This window comes from Neofelis nebulosa, chromosome 15 (assembly GCF_028018385.1).
Source record: "Neofelis nebulosa isolate mNeoNeb1 chromosome 15, mNeoNeb1.pri, whole genome shotgun sequence".
NCBI lineage: Eukaryota > Metazoa > Chordata > Mammalia > Carnivora > Felidae > Neofelis > Neofelis nebulosa.
In genome coordinates, this window is record NC_080796.1 from 14,462,197 (window position 1) to 14,489,348 (window position 27,152).

General features: G+C 37.7%; 1 protein-coding gene across 2 annotated transcripts in view; it reads right to left on the bottom strand.

The window, feature by feature from the left end:
* Positions 1–27,152, bottom strand: part of WDR64 (WD repeat domain 64) — a 145,974-nt gene that overhangs the window by 15,983 nt on the left and 102,839 nt on the right. For both annotated transcript variants that reach the window (XM_058701713.1, XM_058701714.1), the window contains 10 exons: positions 26,558–26,681; positions 23,747–23,922; positions 21,956–22,129; positions 16,225–16,355; positions 13,582–13,683; positions 12,457–12,526; positions 10,791–10,827; positions 10,087–10,226; positions 7,847–7,952; positions 2,819–2,877 (listed from right to left, as the gene is read on the bottom strand). In XM_058701713.1, coding sequence (XP_058557696.1) covers positions 2,819–2,877; positions 7,847–7,952; positions 10,087–10,226; positions 10,791–10,827; positions 12,457–12,526; positions 13,582–13,683; positions 16,225–16,355; positions 21,956–22,129; positions 23,747–23,922; positions 26,558–26,681 — 1,119 coding nt within the window. The remainder of the gene's footprint in view (positions 1–2,818; positions 2,878–7,846; positions 7,953–10,086; positions 10,227–10,790; positions 10,828–12,456; positions 12,527–13,581; positions 13,684–16,224; positions 16,356–21,955; positions 22,130–23,746; positions 23,923–26,557; positions 26,682–27,152) is intronic.

The following is a 27,152-nucleotide window of genomic DNA, read 5'->3' on the forward strand; positions in this document are numbered from 1 at the left end:
CACTGGAAAGCTGACTCTTAGCAACATCTCCTTAGAGCACATTCTGTCTCTATCACTGATGAACTCACACCAAGCACTACTTCTTCTGGGGTCGTCTACCTAGAATGTATGTGTAGCTAGAATTCTGGCAGCTTGGAGTTTTCTTATGAGTCTCCTATTCATTTAGACTTGAACAAAGTTCAGACACAATTCCTCCTAAATTTATTGACCTTCTGACTCAATCCCCTCTAGTTGTTCTTAGACAACCAGGGTGAAATCTGCATTCTCTTACTTCTTATTGTCTCATAGTTATTCAATAATAGCTTGTTATCCAAGGGTTCTTTCTCTGCTTTGGGATTGGATTCACTTAGGCCAGTGTTTCTCTACTATGGGCCATATCTATAGTAAGAAAGACATTTTACAGATGTCAACAGATACAATATCTGCACGTGCATACCGGACACATTTCAGATTCTTAACCTTACTATGTGCAATGCACACTGATACCATCTATTCTATTCTATTGCATTTTATTCCCCTTTTAAATTAAAATACTGGTCACCACTCATTACACTGGTTTTATAACCCACGAGTGGGTTATAACCTGTATTTAGGAAAACATTGCTCTAAGACTTTTTTTTTTTTTTTGTAGACAAATGTATATTATCATATGTATGATTTCTCTTCCTGTGGACAGGTTTTGACTATCCTATCTCTTAGAATATCTATATTATATAGAGCATCTTTTTAATAGTGATGTTGCAAGAGAAGCAGATTAACATCTGATGTATGCACTGACATATTAGGTGTTTATTGTAACTAGTTGTAATCTATAACTGAACCTGATTTAATTCATGATATATATTAATCTGTGTAATAATGAGGCATCTTATAATGGGATTCTGTTGTATATAGGTAGCCATGTACAAAGTGGAAAAAATACATTGCCAAAATACAGAAAAAGGTTGAAATGACATTGAATATGGAGTAATTTCAAATAAGTTATTAAAATAAATTCTTTGCTTTTATAAATTGGTGAAAATGCTTTAAAATAAATTCCACTGATAGTTTAATTCAATATTATTTTATAACTTTGTTTTTAAGATTTTCTCTAAATTTTATAAGGTCTTGTATCACAGTTTATAGAAAGTTCATTTGCAAAACTGTAAGCTTTTTGGGTCATACTTTTGTGCCTTAAAATTAATAACAATATATGATAATCATCAAAATTAAGGGAGAACAGATAACTTTCCACTTATATATGGTTCAAGCATGTCATTTGTTTTTGTTCTGCTTACAACATGACTTGATTTCAGACCATTTATACCTGTTGATAAGTGAAACTTTGTGCTTCACAAGTTGTTTGAACGTTGTTTTCTATCTGATAGCAGTGAGTGTTATATATGGAAAAAACACTAGACTTGAGGACAAGAAGCCTGGCTCTAGTCCTGACTAAGTCATTAACTGTCTACATGGAGTTAAGGCAACACAGTCTCTGATTTCCCCTCTGCAAAGTGGAGATAATCATAGGAAAAATAAACATCTGAACATTAGAAAACCATCATTGGTTCTTGGAAACAAAAAGAAAATTCTATGGATCAACTGAAATAAGGTTTGAAACAGTACCATTCTGTGACACTCTGCAAGGAATCCAATCTTAATCTATGTAACCATAGGAAAATAATAGTAAAAGAAATACTATTTATTTACATTTTAGATTTAAAATATGACCTTAAAGAGAAATAAGTCTATGGTAAAATAGTGCTTCCTTGCTGTAACTTTTAATTAGTCAAGTTGAGTCTTTATAATAGATGTAGGCATATTTGTTTATCCACATTGACACAAAAAGTTCATATTCAGGTGGTTTTAAATAAGGATGGTGACATTTACATTGCGTTCACTCTAAAAAGAGCGTAAAATATGTTTGAATCACAAGGAAGATTTAGACTAGATGTGAGGAAGAGTTTCTTTTTTTTAAATTCAAGTATAGTTGGCATGTAACGTTATGTTAGTTTCAAGTGGACAACATACTGTACATTACTCAGTGCTCACCCTGATAGCATGATAACATGTTATTGCAGTGTTATTGACTATATTCCCTATGCTGTATTTTTCATCCCCAATGGTTGGGCACTAGATTAGGCCTGTAAGGAAAAGTTATAGCATCTCTTTCTGTTTTTTTTTTTAAATGTTTATTTATTTATTTATTTATTTTTCTTTTTTTCCTTCAATATATGAAGTTTATTGTCAAATTGGTTTCCATATAACATCCCAAAAGGTGCCCTCCTCAATACCCATCACCCACCCTCCCCTCCCTCCCACCCCCCATCAACCCTCAGTTTTTTCTCAGTTTTTAAGAGTCTCTTAATAGCATCTCTTTCTGTAAAGTTATGTCAGATATATAAACTGACTGTGGAGGACTAGATGATTTGTGAACTTTTTTAAGCTCTGGGTTTCTACATAGATTCTCTCAAATAAATCAAAACATGAAGATGATGTAATGTGGCCAGTGGCTAGATCACTCACTCACTCACTCATTCTTTCTTTTCACCAGTAAACCATTATTATTTGGCATGTAGCTTGTTTCTTTTTTCTTTTTTTTTATTTCAAGTATAATTAACATAGACTGTTATGTTAGTTTCAGGTGTACCATATAATGATTCAACAACTCTATACATTTCTCAGTGCCCATCAAGATAAAATACTGTTAAGATTCAATAGTATTATATATGACTCCAGAGTAGGAAGTCTTGGCTTGCATTTCTATCTTTTGTGGTATCTAGCACAGAAAAATGGTCAGTTTCTGGTTCATGAATTAAACTAAAACTAAAGTTCCTACCTTTTCATTGTGAGGTGGATCCAGGAAGGAACTAATGCTGCAAAGGATAACATGTCCTTCTGTAGAAAATGTAAGCATTGGAATCTTTAGTTAGATATCCTTTTTGTCTAAGCAAATACTATCCAGCCCACCAAATTAATTTGACTTAGGCATTTATAATGGTAAATAAAATAGAATCTGAAAAACCAGAAATGAAAGAAAAAAAACTATATCACTTATACGTAGGAATTCTGATATATGGCAACCTCATTGTGACTTACTGTTGCCATGTATGCTCAAAATCAAATTTCCTCTAGATGTCAGGGTAGATGAAATAGAAATGAAAACAACACTACCAAATAGAATCCAAACCATTAGAGAGATAATCATCCTACAATCCACATGATAGTTACAAAACTAGATTAAAAAAAAAAGCAACAGGGTGCCTGAGTGGCTTAATTGGTTAAATGTCTGACTTTGGCTCAGGTTATGATCTCACAGTTTGTGTGTTCAAGCCCCACATCGGGCTCTGTGCTGAATCTGGATCAGAACCTGGAGCCTGCTTTGGATTCTGTGTCTCACTCTCTCTCTGCCCCTCCCCCGCACATGTCTGTCTGTCTGTCTGTCTCAAAAAATAAACATTAAAAAATTATTTAAAAAAAGCAAAAAGGACTACATCTAGGCATATTCAAACTGCAGAAAGAAAAAAAATCTTGAAAGAAACCAGAGGGGGGAATATCTTATCTATAAAAGAACAATATAAGAATTACATCCAACTTCTCAGAAACCATGAAAGTTAGCAGAGAATGGAATGAAATATTTAAGTGTTGAGAGAAAAACCATCAACCTAGCATTATGTCCCTTGTGAAGTGCTTGGAAGTCCCTCCAAAAGTGAAGGAGAAAGGTGACTTTCCCAGACAAACAAAACCGGAGACAATTTGTTGCTAGTAAACTTGCCTTGCACGAAGTATTAAAAGAAGTTCTTAAGAGAGAAGGAAAATGATATAGGTAAGAAATTCAGATTTATATAAAGAAAAGAAGAGCATAAGAGAAGGAATAAATGAAGATAAAGTAAAAGCAATTTATTTAAAGCAATAATAGCAACAATGTATTTGACAATTGTAACTTATAGGTACTTGAGCTGAATGACAGTAGTGACCCAAGGAAGAAATTAGGAATATTTTGTTATTATAAGGTACTCATATTACCAGGGAGGTGGTGTAGACTTGTTTGACACGAATTAGTTGTAAGTGTATATTGCAAACTCTAGGGAAACCATTCAAAAAATTTTAAAAAGATACATAATTGATATGCTAAGAGAAAGTAGAATAATATGAAAGGTCACTTAAAACCACAAAAGGCAGAAAAAGAGTGAAAGACAAAAATAAGAACAAAAACAAGGAATAAATAGAACACGATAAGAAATATGGTAGATCTATATCAAAAATCACTTTAGATGTCAACAGTCTAAGTAAACCACTTAAAAGACTGAGATTGTCAGAATGGATTAAAAAACAACACCCAATTATATGTTGCTTACAAGAAATCCACTTTATATATAGGGATACATGTAGACTAAAAGTAAAGGGATAGAGAACGGCTTACCATGTTAATGCGAATCAAAAGAAAGGAAGAGCATCTATGTTTCAGAGAAGACTTCAGAGTAAGAAAAATTATTAGGGATAAAGAAAGACATTACATAATGATAAAGGGGCAATTCTCCAAGAAGACATAACTATCCTTAACATGTATGTGCCGGGGCACCTGGGTGGCTCAGTCAGTTAAGCATTGGACTTTGGTTCAGGTCATGATCTCGCGGTTGGTAAGTTTGAACCCTGCATCAGGCTCTGTGCTGGCAGCTCAGAGCCTGGAGCCTGCTTTGGATTCTGTGTCTCCTTCTCTCTCTGCCCCTCCCCCACTCTCTCTCTCTCAAAAATAATCATTAAAAATTAAAAGAAAAACATGTATGTGCCTAACATCACAGTATCAAGATATGCAGCTGAAAACTGATAGAATTGCAAGGAGAAATAGATAATACACTGTTATAGTTGGAAACTTCACACCCATCTATCAGAAATGGACAGACCCAGGGGGCAGAAAATCAGTAAGGACATAGTTGAACTTAATCACACCATCATTCAACTAGATATAATTGATATCTATAGACTACTGCATCCAAACACAGCAAAACCCATATTAATCTCAAGCTATCATTCACCAAGATAGACCAAATTCTGGGCAATAAATTATATCTTAACCAATTTGAAATAAGAGAAATCATATAGTGTATGTCCCCAGACTACAATGGAATGAAATTGGAAATCAATAAGAGAAAGGGAGCTGGAAAATCCCAAAATAATTAGAGATGAGACAACATACTTCTAAATAATAGATCATAGAAAAAAATCTCAAGAGAAAGTTTTAAATATTTTGAACTAAATAAAAATGAAAATATGACATCAAAATTAGAGGGAAGCAGCAAAAACAGTGCTCACAGGGCAATTTACATGCAAATATTAGAAACAAAAGGAAGATCTATAATCTAAACTTCTCTTTTAGAATGAGATAAAAAAAAAAAAACAAATTCACCAAAGTAAGCAGAATAAATGAAGTAAAAATCAGAACGGAAATCAATGAAACTAAAAATAGGAACTCAATAGAAAAAAATCAACAAAACCAAAAGCTGGTTCTTTAAATAAAGATCAACAAAATTGATAAACTTCTATCCGGGCTAACTAAGAAAAAAAGATCTCATGGGAATTAAAAGGATACAAACGAATACTATGAATTCCATGCCCACAAATTTAATAACCTGGATAAAATGGACTGATTCCTTGAAAGACACAATCTGTCAAAACTCACCCAAGAAGAAACAGATAATATGAATAGGCTTATATTATTTTTTAAAAATGTTTATTTATTTATTTATGGATGGGGTAGGGAGTCAGAGGGAGAGGGTCAGAGAACCCCAAGCAAATTTCATGCTGTCAGTGTGGTGCCCAATATAGGCCCATGAACCGGACTGTAAGATCATGATCTCAGCTGAAATCAAGAGTAGGACGCTCGACTGAGCCACCCAGGTACCCCAGGTCTATATTATTAAGGAAATTAATTAATAATCTTCCCAAACTGAAACCACTGCGTCAAAATGAGTTTAATGGTGAATTCTATCACACATTTAAGTAAGAAATCTTACCAATTATGTACAAACTCTTCCAGAGTATAAAAGTAAAAGGGAATACTTTCTAACTTGTTCAATGAGGCCAGCACACCCTAATACCAAACCCAAAGGTATTATGAGAAAACTATAAACCAATAGCTGTTATGAATATAGATGCAAAAATCCCCATCAAAATATAAGCATATTAAAAGAATTATACACAATGGTCAGCATTTGAAGATCATTTCATGTAATCCATCCTATCAACAGGCTAAAGAAGAAAAAAATCGCATGATCACAATAGATGCAGAAAAAGCAGTTGACAAAATTCAATACCCATTCATGATAAAAACTCTCAATTTGGAAATGCACGTTACACTTTTCCCACCAAATTCTAAAAGCCAAAAAACTCAGATCAAAACAACTCTAAGCGTAACATGCAAAACTATAAAACTGGAAGAAAATCTAAACCTTGGGTTTGGCAATGACTTTTTAAAAACAACATCAAAGGCACAATCTGTGAAAGAAACCATTGGTAAACTGTACTTCATTAAAATTGAAAATTTTGTACAATCTCCGGAAGACTGAAATAATTGATGGTACAAACTGATTCATAGACTAAGTTTTGAAATGAGAACAATGTTCTTTCAAGAAAAGATGTAAAACTTAAATATTATTACTTTTTGTTTAACATTTATTTATTTTTGAGATACAGAGAGAGAGCACAAGCAGGGGAGGGAGGTGAGAGGAGATACAGAATCTGAAGCAGGCTCCAGGCTCCTAGCTGTCAGCACAGAGCCCAACATAGGGCTCAAACCCACAAGATCATGACCTGAGCCTAAGTCGGAGGCTCAACCTACTGAGCCACCAGGTGCCCCTAAAATTTAAATATGAATGTAATAGCAGTACCCGAATGCAAATATCAAGGTTACAGTAGCAAATGATAACTGAAGGGGTGGGTGTAGAAGAAAAGCAAGAGTAAAGTGGGCTAAGCTTTTGTTTAACTGAAAAGATGCTGTTTCAGTCTAAATTCTAACAAACTGGTTAGTTTTGTCTGTTTTTTGGAAAAACTTAAAAGTGAACACTACTAAAACTTAAAAATGTTTTTACACTAGGAATGCTCATTCACACACTCACATAATCTTTTAAAGTAGATGAAAAGAAAGATAATTCATGATTAGTTAAAAAGATGAAAGAAAGGAAATAAAGTATTAGAAAAAAGAATTTTGTGACATCAAAGAAGAAAAACCAACTGTATGAGTTCTAACAATCAATACAAAATCCCCTAATGAGAGCCAAGAATCCCTCTCCTTCCTAATTAATGCTGTTACTCCCTTTATGAGATAAATACAACATAACCTATTCAAGATGGAAAATGAAAACTTTACATTCTTCCCAATATGTAAGGTAAGAGAACAGGTAGTTCTGTACCCCATTAAAAAATTTTTTTTTCAATGTTTATTTATTTTTGAAAGACAGAGAGAGACAGCATCAGCACGGAAGGGGCAGAGAGAGGGAGACACAGAACCCAAAGCAGGCTCCAGGCTCTGAGACATCAGCACAGAGCCTGACGTGGGGCTCAAACTCACGAATGGTGAGATCATGACCTGAGCCAATGTCGGAGGCTTAACTGTGTACCCCATTTAAAGATGGGAAAAAATAGATTGTCTTGCTCTAAGTAAAGACCCCAGAATGGAATAGGTTCTATTCATTGCTCTATTCATTCATTATTCTATTTATTCAGCAAGCTATTCATAACACTCTCTCCTGCTTCAGCATCCTTCTTTTTCTTTCTTTTGTCTCAACAAATGTCATGTATTTTCCTACCTCCATCTTTATGTCATGTGGTTATGGAGCAACCTGTAGACGACTACCTAAGCATGACTTACCCACATTTCCAGTCAGAAGTATCCTGGTACATGGATCAGTATACAGCGATGTCAGAGAAATGGCAGAATGTTTTGTGAAAGGCAGCATATCTTTCAGTAGCTTTCCCTGAATAAAGTATAATAAATTCTATAAAATATTAATCTCAGAGTTGAATTTCTCTATAAATAATCCATCTAAAAAATTATCTCTACTACTGCAACATGATTCTCTTCTTTGTAATAAAAACAATTTGAAACTATCTGAAGGGACTTATTTCCTTGAAATTAAATATTCATAAAGCTGTAACAACTATTAAGAGCATCTAAACTCTGATTATTACAGACCACTTCTATTCTTGGGGGTTGTTTCTTGCACTTCCATGACCCTTTCCATGAACTTCCTCAGACCTCTTTTCCAGGTACATATTCCCCTTCTAAACAAACATTCTTTTCAGGTTTAAGTGTATCTCACTTGTTTAAGTGTATCTCAACCAGTAATATTGCACTTACGTTTTCAGACATATCTATTTTGAAAATTGGTGCAAGATAAAGAGATTGTAGGAGATTCAAATTCAGCAGATTATTTTTCAGTGCTTAGGATAAGTCAGCACCAGGAAGGATTTTCCACAAGCACTGCCTCACTTAGACAATAAACATCCCTGCTTCAGAAAAGAGATTAAAATTTTTTTTTTAATTTTTATTTTATTTTTGAGACACAGAGAGGCAGAGTATGAGTAGGGGAGGGGCAGAGAGAGAGAGAGAGAGAGAGAGAGAGAGAGAGAGAGAGAATCTGAAGCAGGCTCCAGGCTCTGAGCTGTCAGCACTGAGCCCTATGAGGGGCTCGAACTTGCCAACTGCGAGATCGTGACCTGAGCCAAAGTCGGATGCTCAACCGACTGAGCCACCCAGGCACCCCAGAACAGAGAATTTGATAGGGCACCTGGATGGCTCAGTTGGTTAAGCATCTGACTCTTGATTTTGGTTCAAGTCATGATATCATTGTTCCTGGAATCCAGCCCTACATGGGCCTCTGCACTGACAGCATAGAGCCTGCTTGGGATTCTTTCTCTCTCCCTCTCTCTGCCCCTCCCCTGCTTGTGCTCCCCCCACTCATCAAAATAAATAAATAAATAAACATTAAAAAAAGAAGAGAGAATTTGAGTCTGCTAATCATTTCCTGAGATTTATTTGGGTATAATCTTCCTTCTGTCACTCTTATTTCTCTATCAGGAAAAAAAAAAAAAAAAAGGCATTGCTCCAATACCAAGATACTCTCAGGAAAAGTTGTTAATGATAGTTTGTATTTTTGGGGCGCCTGGGTGGTGACCAACTCTTGATTTCAGCTCAGGTCATAATCTCACAGTCATGAGATTGAGCCCCACGTCAGGCTCAGTGCTGGATGTGAGCCTGCTTAGGATTCTCTCTCTCTCCCCCTACCTCCTCCCCCTCCCCCACTTGCTCTGTCTCTCTCTCTCTCTCTCTAAAATGAAATTTAAAAATTGTTTCAAAAAGTTTGTATTTTCAAACCAAGATTTTCCCACTTACATGCTAAGATCTATTGACAGACCTGGACGTTTTACCCAGCAGACGCCTGCGCTATTCTGTGTCACTGGGTCTCACTATCTGCCATACAAAATGGTGGCTCTTTTCTCACTTGCCTCTCTAGTGGCTTCTTGCCTCTCTACTGATTTCGTTGTTATCAGCACCTTCCATCAAGATCCTTCCTTCCATCATTTCTGTCTTCCTAGTTTTAAACTCTGCCACCCTCCGCTCCAAGTCATTTAAAATCTTCTGGGAAATAAAAGCTATTTTTTCATTGTAAAATACTTAAGGACACTCAGTACAATGTAATAACTTCTTCCAATAGTTTAGATAACTAAAAATTTATACATACTCAATATTTGAGTGTTCTTATATTCTTTTACTGTAATATTCTTTTACTGTAATTAATATCCTCTAATGTTATTTAAATATCCAATGAAATAGTTAGTGGCATGTACTCATAGCTCAATTTAAAGAAAAGAAAGATTTGAAATAGTTAACTTAGGAGTTTTGATCATTTGACCCGAGTTACAGAACTGTCCTATTGTAATGTTTGAGTCGCACTTTCAGTGAGAAGGCTGAGGAACCACAATTTGTTATAAGGTTGAAAAATACTGGAATTGGATGTTCTCTGGAACCTTAGAAGGCTAGGATTCATTCCATAATACTTTTATCTTTCTCATTCTCTGCTGTTCCAGGTAAACAATGGGTCCCATCACCTCCATAGTCCACAAACGAAGATGTCCATCCTCATGAGCACTGACAATGATAGGGGGCTGAGCTTCTATTAAATTGGTGCCTCCAGGATGTTTTTTGTCCACTGGATGTTGCTCTCCCATTGTGACATCAGTTTGTTCACCTACAGGAAAGTTAACGAGCTACCATGGGTGTTTGCAATACTTGGAATTACAAATTTTATAGAACATAAAAGAAGAGCCAGGTAGGAAAATAGTAAGACAACACATTCTTTTTCCTAGAATATTTTTTTCAACCTCAGATAACTTCACTCAGGGCAGAGAACAAAAAAAGCATTAACAAATAGAATCCTAGATCACTGGGGGGAAGAAATTATTTTTCATCTTATTACAAAAGCCTCCATGTTGTATATAACAGCTAAAACTAGATATATACCCAGTGTAAGTCTTACACATCCCAAATGGCTTATGAATCTAGTATAAGTTTTAGGAAAATGGACTCAAGACTAAGAAGCTCAGTAATGCATTGGATTTTTAAAAATCTAGAATTAGTATTTAAAACAGCATCATCATAATGGAAATTCTGCCTCTTAGACTACTGAATCTTATACCACCTCCTTAACATTTAGCCACAGAAAGGATATAATGTATATTCATAAGACTGTTCTAGAACCCGAACTCCTGTAACATGAAATTGTTATAAGAAAGAGAGGTGATTTCATACTTACGTTTAACCTCAGTGTCATGTATGCTCTGTTTGCTTCCCTGAATTAGGGGAGAAAAAGAGAAAGCATTTCCGTGACATTGTAAGGAAATGAGATGTACTGGATGAGTTAGATTCTTCAGGTGTATTTACATTTTTTTTAAATTTTTAAACATTTGAGTATAGTTGACACACAATGTTACATCGTTCCATTAGTTTTAGGTGTACAACACAGCAATTGGGTAGGTCTTTAAGTTATGCCATGCTCACCACAAGTGTAGCTACCATCTGTCCCCATACAATGCTGTTACTGTACCGACTATATTCTCTATGCTCTATCTATATCTTTTTTCTTGGGATTTATTCACCCCATAACTGGAAGCCTGTAACTCCCCCTCCGCTGCACCTATTTTGCCCATCCCTCATCCTCTCCCCCTGGCAACCATCAGTTTGTTCTCTGTTAATTTTACATTTCTCAGCATTCTTTTTGAAGTTTTTATTTTATTTTATTTTTTTATTTCAGAGAGAAAGAGAGAGAAGGAGAGAGAGTGGGGGAGAGGGGCAGAGAGAAAGAGAGAGAATCTTAAGCAGGCTGCATGCTAAGTGCAGAGCCCAATGTGGGGCTTGATTCCACAATTAAGGGGTCATGACCTGAGCCAAAATCAAGAGTCTGACACTCAACTGACTGAGCTATCCCAAGCACCCCTGAAGTTGTTTTTGAATTAATTATTTTAAAAAGTATATTGCAGAGATTATCATGTTCATAAATATGGTATCTGTAACACAACATTCTAGTGGCTTAGGGAGGGCATAACAATGAGAGCAATTATGTGTGTAATGCATGCCATGTTCTTGGTGTACATGATCTCCAATTCTATTAGCAACCATCTGAATTAGACTTTATTTGATAAAGAAACAAAACTCAGAGATTAGGTGATGTCTCTAAAGCTAATCAGAGCACCTGATTGAAGTACAAGTCTGTCTGACTCTTACATCCTTGTGAGTTTATTCTTTTCATCATGCTAGTCATTTTAAAATAATTTTTTCAGGGAAAAGTTTCCTTTAAAACAAAATCCTACTAGAAGGGAGCCTGGTGGCTCAGTTCGTTAAGCATCCAACTTTGGGTCAGGTCATGATCTCATGGTTCATGAATTCGAGCCCATCAGGTCAGGCTCTGCTGACAGCTCAGAACCTGGAGTCTGCTTTGGATTCTCTGTCTCCCTGTCTCTCTGCCCCTCCCCAACTCTCTCTCTCTCTCTCTCTCTCTCTCTCAAAAAATAAATAAACATAAAAACTATTCAAACAAAATAAAACAAAATCCTACTAGAGATGTAATGTGCCAAATCTACGGACTGAGAACAGAGTTTGAAAACCACAGTATTACTCTGTGTGTCGTCTCTTCCCTGTGTAATGTCTGTAATACTTTTTAGCAAAAGAGGTTGTCTAAAATTGATTTATTATTTCAGAAATGTAAAGATAGCATATGTAATGTATTTTATTTATATGTATGGTTTATTTTCAGATATGAAAACCTTGAAAATGCAAAAAAAAAGATTTTACACATGCATGTACACACAGAGTTTTTCCACCTTGACCTTCTCTCAAAAGAGCATCTCAAGTGGGGCCAATCACTATTTCTAAACCAACATTGGATATAACAGGAAGACATACTCTTTCTATTTGTTTCTTACCTTGCTACTCTGTGGACCTTTACTAGAATCACATTGTGATGAGGAGCACACAGAATCCTGACTTGATATCCTACAGGAAGAGCGAAAAGCCCAAGGAAGGAAAGTTAAGATATTCTATCCTACACAAAGTGTGCTCTTCTCTGCTTTAATTTCAGTAGGTTACTTCTCTCATCATCTATGGATACTGAGCCACTCAAGAAACAAATCATACTTTCTATCTTGGGTTACAAATGTTCATCTGTCTGGTTTTGGTAGATGCTGTTGGGGAGCCTCAGTAATTAAGATTTAATGTTGCCTGGGTCTGGGAAATAAAAATATGCCCTGTACCACTGCTCAGGGCTAGATGTATTCCCAGGAGCTGACACTGAAATGGCAGGAGCAGGGTTGGGGGGTGGGCCCCTGAAAAGCCTGGCTAACCCCTGCTCTGCTCTGCAATTCCCAGTTCTAGCCTGGTTGTCTTGGCCATGCTCTGCTGGAATGAACTGGAAAGTGACTTAGGTTCCAGTGAGGGCACTGATACGGAACAAGTCTTCAAAATAGTCTCAGTTAAGACAATTTCAAGTCAAGGGGTAGGGAAGGTGGTACATTCTTGCTCACTGCTGGGTGACTCAAAACCAACATGGAAGCCTTTGCTTTCTCATTTCCTCTCCCATTACATGTTGCCTGAAAATCAGAACTCTGAAGTGCATCTAGACAGAAAAAATAGTTTTTCTTAAATATTTAGAAAACAATATCCTTCCCCCTCAGAAATGAATGGAGATGGCTCCATTTTAGCAGATGTCATATGAAACCTTCTGCTATAGGTTTAAATTTGCCCTGCAAGTCCTTCCTTATTTTGGCCACAAGTGTGGTCAAGTGGGCATTTTCTACCTCTTCTACTAGTGTAGAGATCGCTGTGAGGCTGACATGGTAAGGGAAATGAGAACCCCACACAGCAAATCAGATCCCAGAGGACCACCTACCTACAAAAGATAGTAGCAGGGAAGAAAGCTTAAGCCAAGTAGCATACCCAATTTATGTCTTCCCTCAATTGTACCTTCCTTAGTGCTGGGATAAGGAGAACTCTTTTTACATCACCCGCATAAGTCCCAGACAGTATTTCTTCATCAGTAAGTACTGAGTTACCTTGCACATTCAGGGGGTCGAAAGAGGAACAGTATGTCATTGATTCTAAAGCGTTTGGGATCCAAATCAGGGTCCACTTTGAAGCAATTTTCAGGTCTGTACCTGGGAGTGAAGCATACATTTACATGATAAACATTTACAAGTTAGGCAACTTGCATTACTTATACATCCCATGAAGAGCTAATCAATTCCTGCAATGCTGGTATCACTGAACATGAAGAGAAAACCTAGAGGGGTAGAGTTGGAACCTATCTCCCTTAATAAAGCCCTGTGTAACCACATGACCAACTCAGTGTTTAAAAGTCTTTTAATCCAATTAGCAGGTCTAGCCTTCTACTAATACGAAGTTTCAGAAAGTTTGAAGAATAGAATTCTACTCTGAGTAAGTGGAGTGGCAAATTTCCAGTTTGGGCCCCCCAAAAAGCATGAGACTTTGAACAGGAAAAGAAAGGCCAGGTCTCCTGACTGGTGAAGGGATCTTAGGCAAATTTGAGCAGAGGTAGAGAGGGCTTCCACCATGAATATGGAAACCACTTTCAACTTTAGAGCCTTTTGAAAGCTGGGCCCAAGTTACATTAGACAGTTCTGTACTAAATTGTATGTTTTGCAAAATACTAAAGTGATTCTAAGTCACTTACTTGTGTATAATCATCTTCTCATGGGAAGGGAACATGATGTATGGCTCACCATACCGTTACTTTCCTCTGACTGAGTGCTGGATTCACATGCATCGCTTTGCAAAATACTAGCACTTCAACAAGGAGCATCTCCTCCTTCAAGTTGGGAATAGTCTCAGGAGAGCTTCCCTCCTGATGCTGTGGAAGCAGGACTACAGTCTCTCTGCTTTCCTTTTGTAGTGAGTCACGCACAAGCTGACACAGCATGAGAACTGCTTTAATAAGAGGCTGAAGAACCACACAGTGCATATTGATATGGGTATCAAGTGACAAGTCTACAGTCATGAGAAAGCCCAAGGGCAAGTGTTGAAAGGAAGGAACAGGAGGGTGACAGGAATTCGAGGGCAGGACCCAAGAGAACACTGGCTGAGGTACAGAGGGAGAAGTCAACGAACGGTTCAAAGGAGAACAAATCCAGGATCCAAACAAGAGAGGACTATGTCCCGTCAAACGTTGGTTAAAGGTAAAGGCTCAGAGTTACACTGGAAAGGGGCCTGGGGTCCAGATGGACCAGGAGTGTTTAAGGCACTGTGAATAGAGACGCAGAGGTATCTTCTGTTTTCCTTTTTCCTCTTGTCCTTTCTAATCCTCTTCCCCCTCTTTCCTTCCTCTGAATGCTTAGATAGACTTGATGTTATTTTTATTCATTCACTAAGGTTCTTGACCACCTTGTACCTCAAAGTACAACACTGCAAGTTCCCTTGATACAGGATGTTTACACATGGCCCTTGCTTATGGCCCAATTACAGAACTGGGGAGAGTTTGTTATTTACAACCTATCCGTAGCAAATAATCCAATGTTACATTACTTTCTTTACAGACAAAGGTAAGAATATTTAGAAATGGATAGCAGGGAATGGGTAAAGCTTTTGGCTATGGTGCAGGGCATATCTGATTGGTTGAGATCTATTTATTTAATTGCATATGCCACCCCCGTGTTAGCATTGACCTATAATGCACTGCACACACTGCAGTGGTGAATAAAAAGAAAACCCATGTAGAATGCTACTCACCATTTGACTTTGGTGACTGAGCAGATGGTGGTATCACTGGGAATACAGGAAAAGGAGATGCATGGGAATGGGGAAGACTGGGACACAGTTTTGGCCTTTCAGGGTGTTGCTGGTGACCCAGATGGTCATCGCCAGATATGTGTGTTTAAAGCTTTAGGGAGATTAGCGTTTAAAACATATATTTTAGGGGTGCCTGGGTGGCTCAGTCGGTTAAGTGTCCAACTTCAGCTCAGGTCATGATCTTGTGGTTTTATGGGTTCAAGCCCCACATCAAGTTCTGTGCTGACAGATGGGAGCCTGGAGCCTGCTTCAGATTCTGTGTCTCCCTCTCTCTGCCCCTCCCCCGCTCACACTCTGTCTCTCTCTGTCTTCTCTCAAAAATAAATAAACATTACAAAAACTTAAAATATATACATATTTTAACTTTTTATGTAGGTTATAAATTAGGACAGGATCACACATGAAAGTATGTACTAGAGGGAGAAGAGTGAAAGTCAAGGGACTTGGGAATATGAATACTTAAGTTTCCTTTTATTATTATTATTATTTCCTTTTATTATTCCTATTATTACTCTGGGATTTGGACATACAGAACAAATCTCATGAATGTAACTTCCAGAAAAGCCTCTCTTGAGAGCATCACCGCTGTTATACCACTGATTTATTGTTTTTAAAAACATGTTGAATGTGGGGCACCCAGGTGGCTCAGTTGATGAAGTGCCCGACTTTGGCTTAGGTCATGATCTCACAGTTCATGAGTTTGAGCACTGCATCGGGCTCAGTGCTGAAGGCTCAGAGTCTGTATCTTGCTTCAGATTATTTGCCCCCCTCTTTCTCTGTCTCCCCCCCCCAAAATAAAGAAACATTACAAATTTTAAAAAATAAAAAAGTATTGAATGTTATTTTGGCTCTTTTGCAGTACAGCTTTTATATTGTTTAAAGATGCAACTTACACTTCTTTGACAGTAGAGTTTACAAAATTCCATAAAATAATCACACCATTTAAGGTTCCAGCAACTATCAAATTATATCCTTCTACTTGCAATAAATCAATGCAGTTCACTTCCATACTGATGGCAGGATTCTGAAGAAGGAAGCAAAAAGACTTATGGACCATCATGAACACAGTATCTAACCACAGCAGAAATGCTATGTGTACAGTTTGTTATTCTACCATTAAAACAAAATGTCTCATTATGATTTTTTTAAAATTTAGAGCATGAAATTTAGTAAAATAGATTTAATTTTGCATTAAAGTTTTTTTTTTGTTTGTTTGTTTTAACTAGTTGAACTCATTAAAACAACAAAATATACTCCTCAACTACTGGCTCCTTCTTCCCAGACTTGACTTATTCTTCCCTGGCATACCAACCATTAGATTCCCTTGCCTTCCTTCTCTTTCCTTCAATCTTCTTAAAAATATTCCATATTGGCTGATCCTCCCTACGACTTTCCCTTCACTCACTGTTTGGCTTCTGCTCCATACTTCTCTATGAAAACTTTTTCTATTTATCACTAAGCACTCTCTATTGCCAGTGCTATTTGGCACTCTTCAATTGTTGCTTCAACTATTTGTTGGACACCTGCTGTTAGGTTCCTGAAATACAAAGTCAAACAGAATGTCTGTGACCTGGACAAAACTTATCATATCATGAAAGTATTAAGATAAAGCCCTGTACAATTTAAAAGTGCTGTATTGGAGGCATGTATAAGACTTTCTAGGAACATAGAAGAGTGACATCTAAATAAAGTAGAGGTCTATTATACAGATGGCCAACAGGCACAGGAAAAGATGCTCAACATCACTCATCATCAGGGACATGCAAACCAAAACCATAATGAGATATTGCTCCACACCAGTTAGAATGGCTAAAATCAAAATGACAAGAAACAAATAAATGTTGGTGATGATGTGGGGAAAAAGGGATCCTCATGCCCTATTGATGGGAATATAAAGTGGAGCAGCCACTTTGGAAAATAGTATGGAGGTTCCTCAAAAAATTAAAAATTGAAATACCATATGGTCCAATAATTCCACTACTGGGTATTTACCCCCCACACCAAATAAAAACACTAATTTGAAAAGATATATGTACCTCATATGCTTATTGAAGTATTATTTACAATATCCTAGATATAGAAGCAGCCTAAATATCCATCAATAGACAAATAGATAAGGAGGATGTGGTGTATACATACATATGTGTACCTGTGTGCATGCATGAGTGCTCGTGCACGCGCGCGCGCGCGCACACACACACACACACACACACACAAGAATATTACACACACATAAAAAAGGATGAAATCTTGCCATTTGCAATGACATGGATGGAGCTAGACAATATAATGCTAAGCTAAATAAGTCAGTCAGAGAAAGACAAATACCATATGATTTCTTATGTGGAATTTAAGAAAATGAACAAGCAAAGGGGAAAAAGAGAGAGAGAGAGAGAGAGAGAGAGAGAGAAACCAATAAACAGACTCTTAACTATAGAGAACACACTGCTGGTCACCAGAGCGGAGGTGGGTGGGTGAATGGGTGAGACGTGGTGGAGATTAAGGATTGCACTGGTGATGAGCACTGGGTGATGCATGGAATTGTTGAATCAATGTATTGTACACCTGAAACTAATATAACACTATATGTTAACTATACTCAGATTAAAATTGAAATAGGGGATGAGATCATGCCATTTGAGATAAAATGCATGGACCTAGAAGGTATTATGCTAGGTGAAATAAGTCAGACTAAGAAAGACAAATACTATATGATTTCACTCATAAGTGGAATCTAAAAAAACAAACTAATAAACAGAAAGCAGACTTGAACCTACAAATACAAAGAACAAACTGATCGTTGTCAGAAAGGAAGGGGGTGGGACACTGGGCAAAATGGGTGAAGGGGAGTAGAAGATATAGGCTTCCAGTTATGGAATGAGTAAGTCACAGCATAAGGATACAGTGGATGATATTGTAATAGCAATGTAATGGGACAGTTGGTAGCTACATTATGGTGAAAATAGCATCATGTATAAACCTGTCAAATCATTAAGTTGTGCACCTGAAACTAATGTAACATTGTGTGTCAGCTATACTCAAATTAAAAAAAAAAAGATTATAGGTGTATTATTCTTGTCACTCTCAATTGCTCTCTCCTTCCTAAAACTTCTTACTCTCTTGACATCTTTGACATAAGGCTCCTAATTTTGCTTGTGTCTGACAACCCTTCCTTTTCTGTTTCCTACTTGGTACCTCTTACTCTACCAACCTGTTAAATATTAATATGTTGAGGGTTTAGCTCTAGCCCATTGGCTTTTTCTTTTTTCCAACTCCTCTGGGCAATCTCATCATCTATGTTTTAATAATTGTTCCAATTTCAGTGTTCTAATGATCTTTTCAGTCCCCTCCCGTAAACTTTGGGGTTATATATTTAATTACTTAGAAATGTTACAGGTATCTCAACGTGCATAATTTCTCACCTCCTTCAAGTATGTTACTTCACTCCATTCTACAGCTCACTGGGTAGCACCCCCTCAGTCCATCTTTCAAGTAGGAAGCTCCATGCTGTCCTTGATTCCTTCCTTTCTGTCAGGACCCTCCTCTCCCAACTACATAACATCAATCACTAATTAATGAAGTCCATGTTCTGCTACATTTGCCACCTAAAGATTGTTTGAAACCTCTCCTTCCACCACCCTATCATGGCCTTATCTCCTTCACCAAAAACAGTGGCCTATTGCCTGAATCTTCCGCCTGCAATCATGTCCCATTCAAAACTGTCATCAAAGGGTGCCTGGGTGACCCAGTTGGTTAAGTGTCTGACTCTTGATTTCGGCTCAGGTCATAATCTCACAGTTCGTGGGACTGAGCCCTGTGTTGGGCTCTGCACTGACAGTGTGGAGCCTGCTTGGGATTCTCTCTGTCTCCATCTCTCTCTGCCCCTCCTCCCCAATAAATAAATAAACTTAAAAAAGAAAACCATAAACTGTCATCAAAGCAGCATCAAAGGTGCTACCCACAAATTTGATCATGTCATTTCTCATTTAAAGCCCTTCAATGGCTATTTCTTATACAGTATTCAAGTACCTTAACGCCATGAGCATGATCTAGCCCCTACCTATCTATCCATCACCATCTTCTCTCACTCCCCATCTTCTTTCAGCCACACTGAGGTACCTGCAGTTATTCCTCACAAACCATGCAATTTCTTACTTTTGCGACATTTTTCATTTTATCTCCTCCACTTGGCATTCACTTTGTCTTCTCAACTCCTGCTGGAAACTTTTAGATACCCTATCTGGGCCAAGCTACATCTTAGTAATTCTTTCAGACCTATTCAGCAATGGTTTTTAGGAAACTCCCCTGACCTAATCCTCCCAGCTCTCTGCTGTGCTGCCAGAGTGCAGTAGGTATAGGTACCAAACTCCACCAACCTGTTAATCCTGGTGCTGAGAACAATGCATGATACAAAGTAGGTATTCAATAAATAGCCCTTCATAAATGGAAGAGTTTTAGAGAAAGATAATTTCTATGCACAACCCAAGTTTTTTTCCCTAAGTGACTTTTGCAAACTTTCCATCTATAGAGTAATTTAAAAATGTGTTGCAAAAAAGAAGCGCCATAAATGCTAATTATGATAAATACAAAACATAAGGGCTCAACATCAGAGATAATTTACATTTTTATTATACCCATAAAGGTACTTTCCTTATACTTCAATAATTTATTCCAGAAGTTTTTCTCATTTTTTCCAAAGTAAGCGTTTTTCATTACCCATGTAATCACTTGCCAACTGCATCAGGTCTAGTTCACTGTGCATTAATCATTGTTCAGCTTTCATTAGCTCCAAACAAGGAACATAAAACTGAACCTAGTGTTTCCAATTGTGTGGAGCTGGAAGAAAGGGACTAGAATGAGTGTTTGAGGAGATGCATTCTGTTCTTCCAGCTTTTGCACACATTATGTGGTAATGTTATCCTGAGACAGTCACTGTATATTTTGATTTCAAGTCCTTTAGCAAACTATGAAACCTACTTATCACTTAAACTAACAAGAATGGAATTGGAATTGTAGAGCTGACCTAACATTTAAATTTGAGGGAAAATAATACAATATCTCTCCATGTAGGATGAAATAATAGTTTCCAAATTCTTTAAAAAAATTTTCCTAATGTTTATTTATTTTTAAGAGAGAGAGAAAGACAGAGCATGAGAGGGGGAGGGGCAGAGAGAGAGGGAGACACAGAATCCGAAGCAGGCTCCAGGCTCTGAGCTGTCAGCACAGAGCCCAACATGGGGCTTGAACTCATGAACCATGAGATCATGACCTGAGCCAAAGTGGGACGCTTAACTGACTAGGCACCCAGGCGCCCCAGTTTCCAAATTCTTTAAAACAAGCTATATTATTCTCTCTTAAATTATGTTTGTTTCACTAATGACAGCGGTAAAACCTTAAGGCTTTCTTCAATTGCTCCCTCTATAATTTTCAGTTTCTTGCATTCTTTAGCATCTGACCACTTATCCTTGTAAAAACTGGAAAGTATAAATGGCTTGAGCTAATATTAGAGTAAGCAAATACGATTGATAAAGTCTCAAGAAAATCAATCGATCTGAATCCTTATGGGAACAAGGGCAGCTTCCTTATTTCTCTGTTCTTCAGCCTGAAACATGTCATGCACTGTACCCCTCAGGAATGATCACGTGCTCCTGCCATACTGAGTAGATACAAGTGCCTCACAAAAATACTTTCTTAGAGATTTTAATTTAACTAATTAATTTTTAAAGCAACCATTTTGTGAATCCTAATGGAAGTATATGACAGAATCTATCGAATCTAATTAAAAAAAAATCAGGGGCACCTGGGTGGCTCAGTTGGTTGGGCGTTCGACTTTGACTTAGGTCATAATCTCATGGTTTGTGAGTTCGAGTCCCACCTCAAGCTCTGTGCTGACAGCTCAGAGCCTGGAGCCTGCTTTGGATTCTGTGCCTCCCTCTCTCTCTGCACCTCCCCCTCTCATGCTCTGCCTCTCTCTCTCAAAAATAAATAAACATTAAAAAATTAAAAAAAAAATCAAAGCTCATGCAATTAAGCCAGATTAGAGGAAGTACAGACAGAACTCCTTAAATTACACCAGGGGGTGCAATCAGCAAAATCCAGAAAATGGGAAACTATGGCACCAACTCTTACTATCTTCAGTAGATAAATTGCAAAGGAAAAAGAGAAATGGAAATATGTTTATAGATTAAAAGAGATTTAAGACACTTATCAACTAAATGCAACAAATGGACCTTATTTGAATCTTGTAAGCCATAAAAAAAATGAGGCAATCTAGGAAATTTGAGCACTGTGTAAATATTTGATGATATTAAGGACTTCTTAAAAATTATTTTAGAAGATATCTTAAAAATAACCATGTCCTTCCATTTTTTGAGTCATTATCATGTAGAGATATATACTGAAATATTTAGGGATGAAATGACCTAATGTCTGGGATTTGCTTTAAAATAATTCTTTTGTGGTGGTTGTGGGAAGTGGTAGGAATAAAAAGGAATGTTTGGCCATGTACACATAATTCCTGAAGCTGCATGTTAGTACATAGAAGTTCAATGTATTGTTCTCTCTACTTTTGTATGTCTATAATTTTCCATAATAAAAGGAAAGAAATGAAGAAATGAAACTTACATTAGCACGTTGAGAAAAGTTTTTCTCTATTAACTCGACTTGTGGGAAAGGAATAGTCATGCTCCTGTTTTGAGGGGATGTCCTCAGATGCACAGTGTGAATCCCACTTTGTAGCATAGGCATGACATTGGGCAGCTCCCATATTACCATAAGGTACATATCATCTTCCTTACCCTTCAATAGAAATACAGTGAGTATATGAAAAATTCAATTCACTGTTTTATTTTGAGCTGTTTTAAAGGTATAGGAAAAATAGAACATACAATGATGTACCCCCCATCTGGCTTTATCAAATCTTAAATCCTGTCTAGATCTCTTTAATATAGTCCTGTTTCTTCTTCCTTCTCCAGAAGTAATTAGTAACCTGAATACAGTGTTAGTTATGGAAGTTTTAATATTTCTACATAAACTTATACGTACATTCTGCATATACATATATTACATATTATTGTACATATATACGTGTACATATATAATGACATTTCTTTATGCCTATTTATAAATGCTATCAAACTGTATGAATTCTTTAAATTTCTTCACTTAACATCATATTTTTGAGATTTGTACAAATTATTACATATCTTATAAAAGGTTTCTTATATTTCTTCATTCTCTCAATCCTTAATCAGCACCTGCTTGGGGCAGAGCAGGAATACAAATATGAATAAGAGAGGTTTTCAGTCTTCATCAAGCTCAGTCTATGGATTTTTGAAACATGAAGAACCAGAATAATCAAAATGAACAATGCTGCAATAAAACCAAAACCAATTTTGACTTGGGAACAGCACCAGGCTTTTTTTTTTTTTTTTTTTTTTTTTGGAATGGTTAAAAAAGGCTTGTTTATAATAGACACTGTATATTAGGAAAAGCATACTGGTGGCCAGTTGCACTAATTGAAAGAAGGGAAATCAGTATGTTGTCATGTGGTAGAGTGTATAATAACTAAAACATTCCTTTGTATGGTGCTATCTGGATTGCTCAGACAACATGGGAAGAATATATTGCATCAGGGATGTTTTTCACTCCTTTTTTTCCAGCAGCAGGGACATCAGTCACCTTAATCAATGCTGAAATTTCATGATTGCTTCCTTAATTTAAGATTTTTTTTTCTGATTTTAGCTTTCAGAAGGGGAATAATAAATTCAATGAGTCCTCGAGTTCCAGGCAGAGAGAGATCCACTCAGTAGCCAGGATAAATGATCTAGCCTTCATTTTAAATATGAAGAAGGCATTAGCATTCTTAGGTGGTAATAGACTCGCAGAAAAAATAAATTAGCCTACCTCAATCCTCCCGAAATGGCCCTGAGCAGATTGCATCGTTAACCTCAAAGTAAACAAAGCAATTTTGGTGACAAACTGAAAAAGTGACTTGAGCATCGCTGAATGCATTATGAGTTCTGAGAACACAGGGGAATCATTGCTCCCTTACACCGAGACTGCTGGGGAGCAGTTCCGCCAGGGAATTATCCCCAGACGAGGGTATAAACAATGTCTGAGGTGGCAGCTGTGGGTCAGTTTCACCTTTCTGATACCTGCTCCAGCGCCTCCTAACTAATCCTTCAGCAAATGCTGGCTGGGCGAGATGCTGTCGCTGATCAGCTATTCTTTTTTGTTCTTTGCTTGGACCTGGACAAGGATGCTCTTAATTGGGAGCCTCCTAGGAAGACTCATGGAGAAATGTTATCCTCAGATGACTGGTGAGAGAGGCGTGAAATGGGGATCATCCATGGACTCCTTTGATTTCCCCAAGAAGAGCACATAGGGTACAAATATAAAACTGAGATTGCAAACCTGGATCATTTTGATCTTCCCGTTGTGCTCCAAGGTGAGGATCAAGTACTGGTGTTTTTCCTGAGCTTTCAGGAAAATCAGGCGCCGTAGCCAGTGCTCTTCCTCCTTCCAGTCTTTCCCTTCAGGCAACATTTTCATCTCCTGCCCGCTGCCAAAGTCCCAGATTTTAATTGTTCCTGAGCACACAGGAAAAAGACTATGTAGATAAAAATAATTTATAGAAAGCTTGGCTTTTATCTCAGACAAAACTGATCTAGGAGTGCCTGGGTGGATCAGATGGTTAAACGTCCAACTCATGATTTGGGCTTAGGTCATGATCTCAGGGTTCATGGGATCCAGCCCCGCGTAGAGCTCTGTGCCAACAGTCTGCTTGGGATCCTCTCTCTCCCTTTCTCTCTGCTCCTCCCCCACTCACACATGCTCTCTCTCTCTCTCTCAAAATAAATAAATACACTTTAAGAAATTGATCTACTTGAAAGCTTTCTGCCAACCATTTATCCTATGTTTATTTCCTACTATGACGTGTGAGTCTCCCTAGTCTTGCTGTGCAAAAAATGAATCTCTGTATGCCTTTATTTGTCACAGGCTAATACAAATTAGCAGGACTAGGCAATGTTTTGAAATTTGTGACAGGTTTTTTGAAACACTTAAACTCTCCTAGCTGAGCTTTCTGTATGAAGTAGATCTTTCTGCCCTTATTCTTCCAATGTCCTCCTGTTCACTAAATACCCTCCAATATCTTCCTATTTATCTAATATTTTGTGACAGTAGTCAGCTGTAGTGAAAGATCAGTCCAATAATGTCACATTTCCTAAGGTGCTGACATGTTTGAAGAATTTAGCTCTTACTAGGTAATAAAATATTTAAGAGAATTCCAGCAGGTAGGAATCTATCAAGCTTTGAGTTGTTTTATTGGTTACATGGGAACGAAATGCAAAACGGGTGCTGAGTTTCTTCTTACATCTGAAATCATATTTTCTTTGTCATTAACTTGGGTCATTTGATTTAGGGGAACTTGATGAGGGGCCAGGAGGCTTGATTCACTGCGTGGCTGTTGAATGTTTGTTGCTAGGTCATAACTCTATGTAGGAATTGTCTCATGTAGGCTTTTCTAGGGGTCACCTCAGGTTTAGAATCCAGTGGACAGCCCCTCACGTCACTTTCCTCCCCTTGTGTAACCCTAATCCCACCCTGTCTCCTGCTTCTTATTTCCCAGCTTTATTCTTGCTGAACATCCGGAATGTTCTCACTGTGTTCTTTTACTCCCTTTATGCCAGGTACTCTCTATCAGCAACACTCACAACTCCTACCATTTGTTTACTCACTAACAACATCATTAAACGCTGGCTAAATTCTCCCTATATACTCAGCACTGTGCGAGTAGCTGGGAATGAAAAGTGAACGGGCATCGTTCCTGCCCTCAAGGACTTTATGGTGTTGGAGGAACACAGTCGTGCAAACAAATGAAAGAAAGAATGCTTCCATTCAGTCCTGGATATGTGGACTACAGTCTCATGGCCCAGATTTCCTGGTACTTTGGAACTTTGGCAGTCAGATTTAATGGGGACATAGAGAGCCAGGAGAGATACTGCTCAGCTTAGGTGTGTGGGTCGGTGGGAATGAGGGGGACCTGATGGCTTGTGAGCAGAGCTGTTCTGAGACCCGAAGAATCCTGCTTCCCAGGGTGTCCTAGAATGTCTCTGCACCTTTGTCAATTACCTCTGTGGAGGACAAACTGTCCAAGTTTGAAGAAAGTCTCCACCCTAGCACTAATAATGAAATGTGACTTGCTTGTCCAAAAGTAATACTATCTTAGTCATCTGTATGAATTGCTAATGCATATGCCTGATAATAGTTGTGTACATTGCTCAGAATTTCTATTTTAACTAATTTTCATATGTATGTAGAGTGTGCTTATAGAGCAGGAAGGCTGTTTTCTTAAGAATTGTCCACATGCAGAGCAGTTGCACCAATTCACACCCCAGCACTTAGCATTCATGATTTTATTTCATGTGTATTGTCTGCCACACTTTAAAAAATCAGACTTTCACATCAGCGTGTACACACATCCCACCAACAGACTTACAAGCAAGAATTTCTTTGGCAAATATATGTCTAGAATAAATAAACCATGAGTAGTGCATACAAGTTGACCATATGGTCTAGATGAAGTAGTTCTGTTGTGGGAGGTCAGGCCCAGGTGACATGATAGGTGAGGCAGCTGGAGTGCTTAGTTCCAGAAGGTTTTACACAATGCTCGATAGATAACACAAGGAGCAGCAAGCGACCTAATACCACTGGAGACTGACATCCTCTCAAGTGTGACCTGGTGTATGCTCCCAAAGAGCTTAGACATATCAACAAGTCCAATAGAGAATTCTAGGTGTTGTATAACAATGTTGGCTGGGTTTTTGTCTGGTCCTCAAGTCTACTGTCAGTAAAAATATTATCAGCAAGCACTAAATGTAATGTCCATCTCTTAGCTGAAGGTACCCAAAACGAAAAGGGCAAAAGGAGTCAATGCAAGTAATGCAATGCAAGTCAATGCAAGTAAATCCCACCAAAGATAGAATGAGATATGCATGAAAGACTTTTGCAAATGTTAAAGCAATAATATAAATGTAATCTCAGGTATTGATATCAGGGCTCTGGTGCTCATTAGAGAAGAGTCACTAAGGCAGAGCACTCTCTGGCATGCTGACATATTCCAGCCTGATTCATGCTCTCTCTAACCCACACAACTAATGAGTTCCTAGCACAAATTCTCAGGGCACTAAGGCAGGGAGGCCGTATTCTGGATATGAGTCTGACCATTATATGCTCCTGTGGCAAAAAGAAATCCACTTTCATTAATAGCTGCAGAAGTCAGTTCAACACTGAAGCCATGAGGGTCTAAAATCTGGTATATTTGGAGGCCAGTCTCGATTTCCCATACCTGTAGGAAAGAACAACAACAACAAAAATAAAATAATCCATATACCCTTCAGTTATTAACAAATTTTACAATATTCAAAAAGCCCCAAAATTGGTACTATGCACTTCTAAAATCTTTCCCAACATTCTGCCATGAATGTTGGTTTGAGCAAACAAAGTTCTAAAGGATGCATTGCTGTCTAGTAGCTACTGTGCTACCCTGGACTGTGTCTGCTGTAGGTGGCCGAGACAGGCAGCGACTATTCCAGGCACTCTGGCTGTGGAGGAAGTAGTCAATTTTGCCACTGTAAGCACGAAGCAAGATTCGCAGCAAGATAGAAATGTAACAATTATAACAGACAAAACAATGAAATGGGATTTATTCCCTGTTAACATTTATCCAAATTAGCCACGGTCACAGGACAGAATCTGTGGTTAACACATGGAATCTAAGAGAACCCAGAGGAAGGTCAGGAGCTCACTGACCTTTCCA